At 43.9% G+C, this 12,026-nt stretch overlaps 1 protein-coding gene across 1 annotated transcript; it reads left to right on the top strand.

Annotated features, from left to right (window-relative positions):
- The first annotated feature begins 2,461 nt into the window (after window positions 1-2,461).
- On the top strand, window positions 2,462-11,342 carry hrh2a (histamine receptor H2a). Its single transcript, XM_076159500.1, has 5 exons — window positions 2,462-2,559; window positions 7,519-8,902; window positions 9,338-9,518; window positions 9,709-9,918; window positions 10,707-11,342. Exons 2-4 carry the CDS (start codon window positions 7,897-7,899, stop codon window positions 9,716-9,718), a joined length of 1,197 nt encoding a protein of 398 aa, XP_076015615.1. The 5' UTR covers window positions 2,462-2,559; window positions 7,519-7,896; the 3' UTR covers window positions 9,719-9,918; window positions 10,707-11,342.
- The last annotated feature ends 684 nt before the right edge of the window (window positions 11,343-12,026 follow it).

The following is a 12,026-nucleotide window of genomic DNA, read 5'->3' as shown; positions in this document are numbered from 1 at the left end:
ACTTGTAATGAAACACAGCATCCTGTATTGGCTTGTGGCTAATGTAGTGCTTGTGCTTTCCCTCCTATACTGTGTGTACTGTGCTATTAAACTGATGAAAACACGTTATGATGTCATCCACCATACATAACATCAGGTAGTTGGATACATATAGATCTATATAGATCAGAACAGCTCCAGGGCCGAACTCAGACGTCACTAGGCATGAGCGAGCCTCTGATCATTGTGATCACGTGTCTGGCCTGGGTCGGGGTTTGCTGCCTTGGCTCCTACTTGTTAAAAAAGTATCTCCAGGGCGCAGTGAGAGCTTGCAGGGCTTGTCAGCAGAGAAGGAGGAGATGTGAACCTGAGACCTGATCCAGGCGAGAATACACTCGGCCTGATGGGGGCGCTGTCGTAACGTTTCGGCCCACAAGACAAATAGGTCTCATCTAGCTCCCTGCTAAAGGAGCCGTGCGATGACTTCATCCCCGCAGGGAAGCATGACGTCATATCTGCTTCCCTGCGGTGGGCTTGACATCAAAGCTGTGTGGTCGAGGTGAAGTTCTCTATCTGGAGGAAGAATATGCTGTGACTGTTGATAGAGAAGGTGAGTGTGTTACATTTTGTAACAATACTTAAACACAACATGGTCTGATTGATGTCAGCATCACATTTCCAGTCACATTAGTTTGTTGCTATGTTGGGATACAAACAATGAGTGGGCCAAGTAACTGCATGCGTTATCAGGGATTTATTATCTGGGATGTAAAGATAGCGATTTGCATGTTTTAACTGTAACTTCTTTAAAAGAGAGACTTGTTCAAGCAAGTCAAGGTAAGTAATGTTCTCAAATCCTTCATGAAACACTGAACTATTAACAAAAGTATTTGTTATGCTCTGAGGTCTGTAAAGCTTTGATACAGTGACCTCTTGAGGTCATGGCCAGTACTACAAAGGGGTTCTATTCCCAACAGATGGGTGTTGTTCCTTGCCACATCCAAAAGAGGCTGCTCTAGAGTGTTTTGTTTATTGTCAGAAGGCATTCCTTAGCTTATCTTATCTCGCAACATCACGTCACAATTGATTCTTACGAGAGCTGCGGTTTGAATTCCCGTTGTAGAAATTGCTAAAGCTAATGGAATTGGAGAGTCACATTAGTTCTCTAAAGAACGCTCTAAAGAACGCGTCCTTATTTTACCCAACATGGAAGCCAAGGAACCCCCGAGGCAGCAAATACACAATCATGTTTTATAGTATTAAAGACTTCAATCTCATCGCCAAATACAGAATGAATCCGTCAGCTGAGGGATCACTTATGGTCTCTGAACACCCGGAGTGATCACAATATCAAAGCACAGTGGGTTTAATGCTGACAGTTTGAGAGTTTAAAAGTAGGCACTCTGTGGGGTCCTTTAATGTGATAGAGTAGAATGTGTGCCTGTGCGTCTGTGTGTGTGAAAGGGGGACAGAGAAACAGAGGGGAAAGGGTAAAGACAGATACGTTATCTCGCAGCTCTTTTAAGTCGACTAAAACTGGAACCTTGTTGCTGTGACTCAAGGAGAAAAACAGGTGGAGCTTACAGAGGTGTGTGTGTGTGTGTGTGTGTGTGTGTGTGTGTGTGTGTGTGTGTGTGTGTGTGCATTTGAAAGAGTGTGTATATGGAAAAAAAAATGTAAAAGAAAGTTAGAAAGAAACGTTAAAGATAAAGCAAACAGAGGCTCACAGTCTACCCTAGAGAAAGAAATACACAAAGAAAGAAAAAGAGAAAATTAAATTCAAGATACAGACGAGGCCAGAGACAGAGTCAGAGCCAGAGGCAGACGGGGACAGGGACAGGGACAGATAAGGGAGAGGAAGACAGACAGACAGACAGACAGACAGACAGACAGACAGACAGACAGACAGACAGACAGACGGACAAAAGCTACAAAGAGACTTGTGATAATGAGTTATGAATGTACGCCTGAGGCCCAGAGGATGAATCAGGAAGGACAGAAGAGATTTGACTGGCAAGATGAAAAACACATGGGAATACGGAGAGAAGCGCAGTCCCAGACACAAGGAGGGAAAGGATGGATTTAGATTGTGGATTGATCTTTGGGGTCATTGACATCACTCAAGACCAACTCGTTCTCAGACATACACACAAGTATTTGGAGATGAATCCCACAAGAATGCTGCAATAAATCAACTGTACATGGTTGATAGTACTGAGACAGGGAGACTCGCCACAGGTAGCCAGGATCAAACTAGTAAGATGGGTTGAGCAGATTTCCTCTTCTTGTAGTAAATGTTAAAGCATGAAAGCATGAAAAGAGCTTTTAGAATAACTTCAACAAAGCACATGACCCCTCCAGAGATGTCAGAGGAGGAAGAGAGAGTAAAAGTGAAAGAGAGAGAGAGGGATAGAGCGAGCTGTGTGAGTCGCTGGTGCTCCCCCCCCCCTCTTGCCTTTTCTCACACACACAGACAGACACGTACGCGCACATACACACACGCAAACCATGATCAAGCCTGCAGCGGGAGAGCAGCAGAGCCGTGGGGGCAGCAGACAGACGAGGCAGAGCAGCGCTGAGGTGAGCCGACACAAGGTTACTACTGAAATAGATCCAAACATCCATCTCACAACATTTAAAGTAGTTAAGGGAAAGTCCAGCTTGAGTTTATGGCGTTAAATGAATTTTTGTTTTTATTGGCAGACAGCAACATGTTTCTCACAGGTGCAGCTGCCAGAAAGCAGAGATTATTCATTGGGTGACAAATCCTTTATGGATGTAACATCAACGGAAATATAGTTTAAATGCTTTTATGACTTCTTGACTTTGCCTTTTGGAATATTTCTGCATTTTGAAGTGAAGTGAAAGCAGGGGATTTGATCTGAGCATGTGGTTGAGACAGTGAGTGTGAGCAGCAGCCGGGGTTGTGTTTCCTGCGCTGACCTGCTGTCAAGTTACACACACATTTTGCACAGAAGTTGCCAGAATTGTATTTAATGGATTTAATTCCCGTTTTGTTTTTTTGACATTGATAAAATTGAAAGTCGATACTGAGCCTGTGTGTGTTGAACAATGACAAATACTCCATACACAAAGGGTCATTTCATCAGTCCTGCAAATGAGGAAGTGAGATTGGGCTGTGTGCATGTGTGTGTGTGTGTGTTTGGGTGTGTGTTTATTTGTGTGACCTATTTTATCACTTACCTGTTGCTATGACCACTGCAGTTGTGTTTAACATTGAAACTCCATGTTTCCACTTTCATGAAGTGATAGGATTGTTTCTGAAGGAGCGTTTGATTGTAAATACATACAGACAGGAGAGCAAACAGGTAGATGCAGAGATACAGAGATGAAAGTTCCTCCAATCAGGATCTTGTTTTTAGTTATAACTATTGAAAGCGTTAATTCATAAGATCCTATTTTTTATTCCAATCTGAAAACATGTGAAGTGCTGAATAGGATGTTTATACTTCCTAAAACTCCCATGTCAGATAATTTGGCCACAACTGGGACTTGTTCCTTTGAAATGTCTGTTGACAAAGAATCATGTGATTGAGAGAAACAGTGTGTTCATCCAGCACTCTGTATGTATGTGTGTGTGTGTGTCTTTTTGTCTTTGCCTGTATTTATCTAATTACAAAGACATTGATTCAGGTTGAAGCATTCCACACACACATATTGAAGTGTTGACATAACAGGTGTGTTATAGGGTCGAGTGTGGCATAATGAGGGCAAGCTGTTATTCCCGTAGAGCCCGAGTGTGTGTGTGTGTGTGTGTGTGTGTGTGTGTGTGTGTGTGTGTGTGTGTGTGTGTGTGTGTGTGTGTGTCATGCTGTTCAACCATGCATATTTTATGTACCTCTATATGTTAACCTGTGTGCGGTCGTTTCTGTTGCTCGGTTTGTGTTGTTTTTCATGCTTCAGCTAAGATTCCACAGCGTCTCTGCTCAGGTCAATGCACATAACCGTTACCAAGCAACCCAGCATCCCAGACCACTTCTTTCCTCTCTCTCACCGCCCCCCCCCTCTCTCTCTGTCAAGGGCAAAGACAAACAGGGAGACAAATGCACACACAAATCAGGCATAGTCACATCACAACTAAATATAGACAGCTATAGATTGACCTTGTGTAAGTAAAGGAAGTGAGTGAGCCCTAAATCGCTGCACTATTGAATTACATTGGAATAGATTAAGCATTAAAATGTCTGATTGCATTATGTTTCCCCGATGGACGATGTGCAGGGACGTAAAAGTTGAGTTTCAATTTTTCATGGACCTGTTCTGTATCACAGTCAGACCTCTTCCTCCACTCCACTAACTCCTTACAGTCACACTGTGAAATGGAAATGAACAAGCGCCTCCATGTCGACTTTATCCAACTGTCCAGACAGTTTGGCAGGGTCACCATGGAGTCGTGAGCGGCAGAGTCGCCACATGCTTCGTTAACATCGCCCCCTCCTCCCAAGCACCAGGGGCAGATAAAGTATGTGTTAATTGGCTTGAAAGAATGACTTAGTGATTTAACGAAGGAGTGAAGAATGACACATTTTGTATCTTAAAAATAGTCTGTGGCAAACCAAGTGTTAGTGTCAAATTTGGTTCACGGCTCAGTGCGTCTCCCAATTTGGAGGACAAAGAGTCGATATGTTCCTGAACAGCTCCCCTCTGAAAAGACACATCTGGTTGATCATAAAAAAAATGTACAGAATGCATTTGGTATTTGGAGAAGCTGACAAATCAGTAAGAGTCTCAGCTGAGAGCTGAACAACCTCATTACTCATCTGGCGTTCAGACCTGCGCCTTGTAAAGAACCACAGTTCCAAGATCTGTTCTTCCTTCCTTTCATCTCCAAACCCCAATTGGGCTCTTTTCACCAAACTACTCACTGAGTAATGGAAGATGGAGCAGAATGAATCCCATCCAGTTCATTTGCATCTAAGCTGCGCTGAAAGGAGACATGGAAAGAAAGCTGAAGAAAAAATGCAAATCATCAGAGAAGTCCTCAGAATTCCAAACTTTTACATTTATTTTCCCGCTAAGCCAGGCCAGTTTCACACAAACGGCTCCATGAAGAGCAGCCACCAACACAAACCCACTGGACACACACACACACACACACAGCCCTTTGTTGCCTGCTGAGGAAGATGAAAAGGCATTCTCCTGTAGAAGAGCAGAGCGGCCTTCCCATCCTGTGCAGAACAGCACTCGGCACTCATTACAATCCATTACGCTCCTCAACCTCCATTACTAAGACCTATTTAGTGTTGTCAGTGTTTGTATGTGCTGTATGTGTGTGTCTGTGTGTGTGTGTGTGTGTGTCATGTAAACACACATAGAAACGCTTGCTGTTTTCCATTAGGGGACGACGAAGGAGGCATTTTTCAAACAAAACACAATCCCGGATCACTTACTCGCCGTGCTATTTTTGAGTGTGTGTGTGAGTGTGTGTGATCCTTTATGAATCGCTTTGGCTGTCAGGTTGTTTTTAATGCATTTGTAGCCTGTGTGTCATTTTGATAGTGATAAAATGCAAATCCATCGAATTCACTTGCTTGAGAAGTAAATTGAGCTCACTTGTGGTTGATAAGTGAGACGGGCCGAGATTGTGTATTAATGGCGCTTTACGAAAACAACAATGTTTATGCAGAAATAAACAGGAAATGAAGTGTGTTTATGCTCTCACACACATACAGTACACAAACATGGGAGTGCATTTAGCTAAAGGCAAATTTAAATTTTTCTGTATAAGTATGGAAACACATGCGCGCGCACACACACACACACACACACACACACACACACACACACACACACACACACACACACACACACACACACACACACACACACACACACACACACACACACACACACACACACACACACACACACACACACACACACACACACACAGTCTTATAGTTGAGCTTGTTTGAGAAAGCTCTGGATGTAAAATCTGTGGATAGACCTCAAAGGCCAAACTGCACTTCTAACTGTTCCTGTGAACAAGTGTGTGTGTGTGTGTGGGACAAATGTGTGTGTGTTCTCAGAGAGGGTCAGGCTGTGGCTCGACAAAAGCCCTGCGTTGTGTTGTGCGTATGAGAGCTGTGACTCCTGCGTTGGTGGCCTTGTTATCAGTGTTTGTCCTGGATCGGGTTCAACGTTGTGACTGTGATGCTAGACGGCGACTGAAATACATCGCAGGAGGTAAAGATTAGAAGTGTGTGAAGATTAGAGAAGGTGCTCTGGTTTTCAGAGTCTCGGTTTTAATTCAAGACATCACATTGGGTTTGGTTTTCTATTTTGCGCGGAGACTTCCTGTGAGGCCCCTCTTACCGTCTCTCCATCAGAGGTAATAAGTGTGTGTGTGTGTGTGTGCGTGCGTGTTCGTGTGCTCTTAGAGAGCTCTGGCAACCGTCCCATTGTCCATTAAGATGACAAATAGACAAGCAAACAATACCCACCACCCACTGACGCAAGCACACACATTCACACCATAAACTTATCAAGCGGTTGTCCTCATTCCACCATACACACAGTAACAGCTCACACACCATTAATGAACCAGCGCAGCGGACAAACCATGAGAGGCAACAGGAAAGTAACACCGCAAAAACTACAAGGGTTCAAAACGTTGACTTCTCGCTGATGCATTAAATGTTGCTGATATTGAGGGATTGCTCAAAGGCATTTTGGCACCCGGGCTGTCTCCACATCTTGCCCTATTTTAAATTCAGTGGAATCCTAAAATAGGACAAGATTCTCATTAGCCGAGTGTCTGAGATGGAATCCTGACACAAAGGGATCACGTCAGTACAAAATAACTCAAATCTGTCATCATTAGAACATCATTCTGGCACTATAAACACGCTTTTACATGATATCCTTAACAGAAATGATAAATATTACACTAAGTTCACTGTGAAGTCGACAGAATTACAGGGAAGCTTTACTGTGACGTGACGAGATCATTAATCTAGAAGGAATCGTTTAATATGAAAAGTGAGTTCAGGGTTCAGACATAAACACAAACAAATCTTCCACAGCTTATTCCAAAGGCAGATTCTTGAAGGTTTTCCAAACAGTGAGTCAATTTTATCAGTTGAATAATTACGATTGTGGCTGTTGTAACTTGTTTGTTTTTTTATAAATCTATTACAAAGCTGCTGCCAAGTTACAGGTCATGTCGTTCTCATTTTGATAAACGACTTTTTCCTCTCCAAATCTGCCAAAACTGCATACGATGTTATGTATTAATGAATTTCACTGGAATTTTCCTAACTTCACTATCTGACAGTTTAGATCCAGAACATGACATAAAATGACTTAATAATATGATGTCCAGATTAACATTAGAAGAAGAAGAATCTGTATCTTGTAAAATTCAGTAATAGTTAAAAGTAAAAAGTAAAGTAATATATTAAGCACATGATTCTTTGGCTAGTTTGATTTAGCGTTGCAGCATTTCCTCTACTTCAGTTGGAACTTGGTCACATCTTTGCTGCTGACTGACTTGTGTCACTCATCTCTGTCCACTAGGTGTCACTACTGCTATAGAAGATGGGGTTGAAGGCAGCAGGATGCCGGTGACTGAGCCACAGAGAGAGGGAGCTCTACTACAACAACCACACACACCTCCTCTACCAAGCACATCCATCACTCTCTATCCTCAGTAGCAGCGTGTGTGAAGAGAGAAACCATCGGCCCAAAGTTTTGCAAGACTTCCTCTGGGATAATGTGTGTGAATATGTGTGTGAAGAGGTGCAAGCCTGATGCGTTTATGTGAAATACCTCCTTGGGAGCTTCTGCTGGTGTGTGACAGAAATCAACCCGGGGTGAAACCATGTAAAGTTCATTTAGGTGAAGCTCCAGCAATTATGTTGTCAGGTTGTCTCAGTCAGTGACGCTGCAGTGACAATGCTGTCAACAGCGCTGCTGGGTGTCTTACTGTCCCTCCTCATCCTTCTCACCATCAGCGGCAACGTGCTGGTGTGTCTGGCCGTCTGTGCTTCACGCCGCCTCCGCTGTCTCACCAACTGCTTCATCGTGTCTCTGGCGGTAACGGACCTCCTGCTTGGCCTCCTGGTTCTACCTTTCTCTGCCCTCCTCGCGCTCACCGACGAATGGCCGCTCGGCCCGATCTTCTGCAACTTCTACATCTCCATGGATGTCATGCTGTGCACCGCTTCCATCCTGACCCTGCTCACCATCAGCGTGGACCGCTACCTGGCAGTAACCATGCCCCTGAGGTACTCCTCCATGGTGTTGCCGTGGAGAGTCATTGTGGCGATGGTGAGCGTTTGGACGGTGTCTCTGGCCGTGTCTTTCCTACCCATCCAAATGGGATGGAACACAGTGAATGGGACGGTGCAGAACAGTGGGCCTGAGGCTGCAAAGAACTCATGTCGCTTTGAACTGAACAGACCGTACGTGCTCACAGACTCTCTCCTCACCTTCTACCTGCCTCTGATGGCCATGTGCTGGACCTACCTCCAAATCCTACGCATTGCACGGGCCCAGGCCAAACGCATACTGAGTGCCCGACCCGCCTGCGTCACCACCTACAACTGCAGAAACAGACCTTCCACCAGCACCACCTTAGTGTCCAACGTAACAGCCGTGGCTCTGCGGGAGCACAAGGCCACGGTGACGCTGGCGGTGGTGATCGGGGCCTTTGTGGTGTGCTGGCTGCCGTATTTCATCCTCTTCACCGTGCTGGGGATCATGCAGCATCCGGACCCTCACACAGTTCCAGCATACTCCATTGTTTTATGGCTGGGTTACGCAAACTCTGCCCTGAACCCTATTCTCTACGGAGCCCTCAACAGGGACTTCAGATCAGCTTACGCACGCTTGCTGAGCTGTAAAAGCCCCATTTACAATGGCTGCCGGAGCAGACATCCGTCTCCCACGGTAACAGCAGGTAAACAAATTATGTACAGAAGAGTTAATTGTCTTTAGTTCAAGAATACTTTTCTTATACAAAGGCGACATTTGTTTGCAGAGACCAATCTGAATATGGACATGATGTCGCCATTAAAGAATTGGATTAGAAAATGGTGCATTGTCACTTTAAGACATGATAACGTGTTGTGACCTACAGTACATGATGAAGTGCTAGATTTTGATTGGTTGTTATATAGAAATGCAGAAAGAGAGTGAATGTAATAAAGCACTGAAAAACTGAAAAAGCACCATGGAGAATAAAGTTGGCAAACAGAAGAGGAGTTGTTGTCTTGCTTCAAATGTGCAATATAACTAATAATAATAATAACTGGCTACAAGTTTGATGATTATATTGGTGTCATTTTAGTATTCTTTCGACAGTTTCTCTCCCTTTCCTTCTCCCCCATGGCAGCCAGAGAACACCTTTCTGAGGTGACTCTGCTGTGTGGCCACACCCCTTCCACCTGCAGGGCGGGGCTTGCCGAACAAGACTTCATGCTGCAGGAAATGAGCAGCAGAACAACAACAACAACAACAACAAATATCCAGTTTGTAAATGGCACCGCTGCCACCGATGTCAACGGCAATGAAAGGTAGAGTGAGTGTTCGATCTGTTTCATCAAGTTATTACGATTACAAATGAGTTGTGTATTGTGTTCAAATTCATGTAAAAAATGCTGCAATTTCCTACATTAATACTGAATCCTGCATTCTCTGCCAAATATTACTAATCCTCCCAAATACATTCATCCCTTCTCTGGCTTCTCTTCCTTGTGACTTCAGGTCATGCTGAGCCTGAGCTGGTGAGTGTGTGTGTGTGGATGCTGTGTACAGTACAGCAACAACACACAACCCGAATCCACCACCGACCCCACGAGACCAACGAGCAGCAACCAGCCAAAAAAAAAGATGGACGGGGGGACGCAGACAGAATATGGACGTCCTCCAGTTTCCCTCAAAGGTGCCGCAGCACAAGCACACATTAAATACCAAGTAAGTAAATAAATCTCCATGTTTAAGACATCGCTGGCATCTCTATAGCCCTCACAGTCCATCTGTGGTGCAGAACAAATGAATTGTGACACACAGATCCTATTGATGTCATCTTCACTGCATCGGGCCATATGGCAAAATGCTTATTAGGCCATGAAATTTGCTGTCCTCGCAGGAGATACATTCGCCAGTTTTTCCATTCAGTCCTCATTTGGTTCTTGCACCTTGTGAGCAGCGCTCGCACATCGGTTTGCTCGCTGCGTTTGTATGTATATAATGAAACCTACAACAGCAAATGTAGTTTTATTGCAGGCGTGTTTCCAAGCTACATTACTGTAAGATACTAGAGAATATTTATACGCTGTTATAAAAGGATCACATTCACATCCACACATTTTTTGTCAGCTAAGCAAAGCAGGAGCGTAGAGTTTAAAAAGAACCAAATGAAACCGAATGTTTTGGGGGATTGAGAGCGATGGTTAGAGACGCCTCGCAAAGAAATAACTGTTGTAAAGTTCTGGCTGCCGGGACGACGATGGTGCCTGGATATCTGCAGTCTATTGTGTTAACTTGACTAATTGCAGCAGCCAGGAGATCTATGTGAAAGCTGGGGAAGCCAGGGGGAACAGGGGAAGCCAATATCTATGTAATATTGGGGTGTCAGGGCTCAAAATCAAAGTCTTCTCTTACTAGCAGCATTGCAGCTACCAACAAACGTGACAGCATCAGCATGGACTGTATGTTGTTTTTTAAGCTAATTCCCTTGCCTGTGTTTTTCTCTTTGTTAGTGTTCAATTCAGCCATAATTTACCCACAAATACGGGCGAAACAATACCTCAGCAACCCCACATCTCATCAGCAAGAACCGTATGCACACAGGCCACCGTCTCTCCAGAGCCGGACGATAAGGAGACGCCAACACGGACGGAGCTAACGCCAACAGTCTGGTCCACGAGTTCATTCCAATGGCGACCAACATTACAAAGAACCAACATGACCCTTTGAAAGACGATGAAACTAACGTGTTGAGGACAGAATCTAAGGACAGCTCAATGACTCATGAAGAGGACTCTGTATGCTGACTCAGAGCGCCCTCCAGTGGAAGCAGGAAGCACCGCAGCATCTGCCTTGACAATTAATACAATAATGGGCATTTTTTTAACAGAGGCTTAAGACCGAGGAATCACCGGATTACATTGAATGGAGAACAAAGAAGAAAAAGGTGTTTATTAAATATTACAGGCGTCACTTCATTAAGTATTAAAAACAAATGTTAATGTGTTTGGTTGAACGAATGGAGGAGGCCCCAGACTTTGTTTTTACTGTTGATCCTTCATGTATATATTATTGTATTAGAAATGTAACTGAAAAATATCATCATGTGCTGTCAATACAAAATGAAAACTTAAAACTATATCAATAAAAGGAACATCAATGTCACTTAACTTGCTGTTGGAAAGTATACAGGAAGATGAAGCAACAATCTGTGGGAAAGTTATTGCTTGTGTGTGCTTGTGTGTGTGTGTGTGTGTGTGTGTGTGTGTGTGTGTGTTGCTTCCTCCATTCATTCACTTAAGAAATACAAAATAGCTTAAAAACAACATGACACAATGGCCGTTTGTTTATCCTGCAAAATTCCAAAATAATAAAGCCACAGAAGGACGTTATGTGAACAGACACGGGATCAATCTGACTCACCCTGCACTCTATCATTATATTTCTATAGCCCGATATAGTCTCAAAGGGCTTCACAGACCCACAACATCAGGGAATTCCCGACCCCGCCCAAACCTCTCAGGGAAGAACTCCAGAGAAAACCTTAAACCTTATAAGGAAAAAAAGGAAGAAACGTTGAGAGAGGTAATTCCAAGAGATTCCCTCTCCTCAAGCGGCCCGGCGCATGTTTAATATGAAGATAATACGTTCAGCTCAGTCACAATGTGCTGTTTCAAGCAACAAAATAACAATTCAGTACCAATGTTTGGCGGCTGCTGCATCCTGTGACTCCATTTTAGTTACATTTCCTGAAATCCTTACTACCAACTGAACATTCTCCATTCACCTCTTGAATGGAATCAGATTAGGGGAAAACAAAACCTTTGAACCAC

Source organism: Genypterus blacodes, unplaced genomic scaffold (genome assembly GCF_046128005.1).
Source record: "Genypterus blacodes isolate CSIRO-AG114 ecotype Tasmania unplaced genomic scaffold, CSIRO-AGI_Gbla_v1 ptg000098l_1, whole genome shotgun sequence".
Classification (NCBI taxonomy): Eukaryota; Metazoa; Chordata; class Actinopteri; order Ophidiiformes; family Ophidiidae; genus Genypterus; species Genypterus blacodes.
This window is presented reverse-complemented; position numbering and strand designations above follow the sequence as displayed.

Excerpts from the sequence above, each read along its gene's own strand:
- hrh2a (XM_076159500.1), top strand. The coding sequence starts at position 7,897 with ATGCTGTCAACAGCGCTGCTGGGTGTCTTACTGTCCCTCCTCATCCTT. Across the intron at positions 8,903-9,337 it reads GTCTCCCACGGTAACAGCAG|CCAGAGAACACCTTTCTGAG; the intron begins GTAAACAAATTA and ends CCCCCATGGCAG.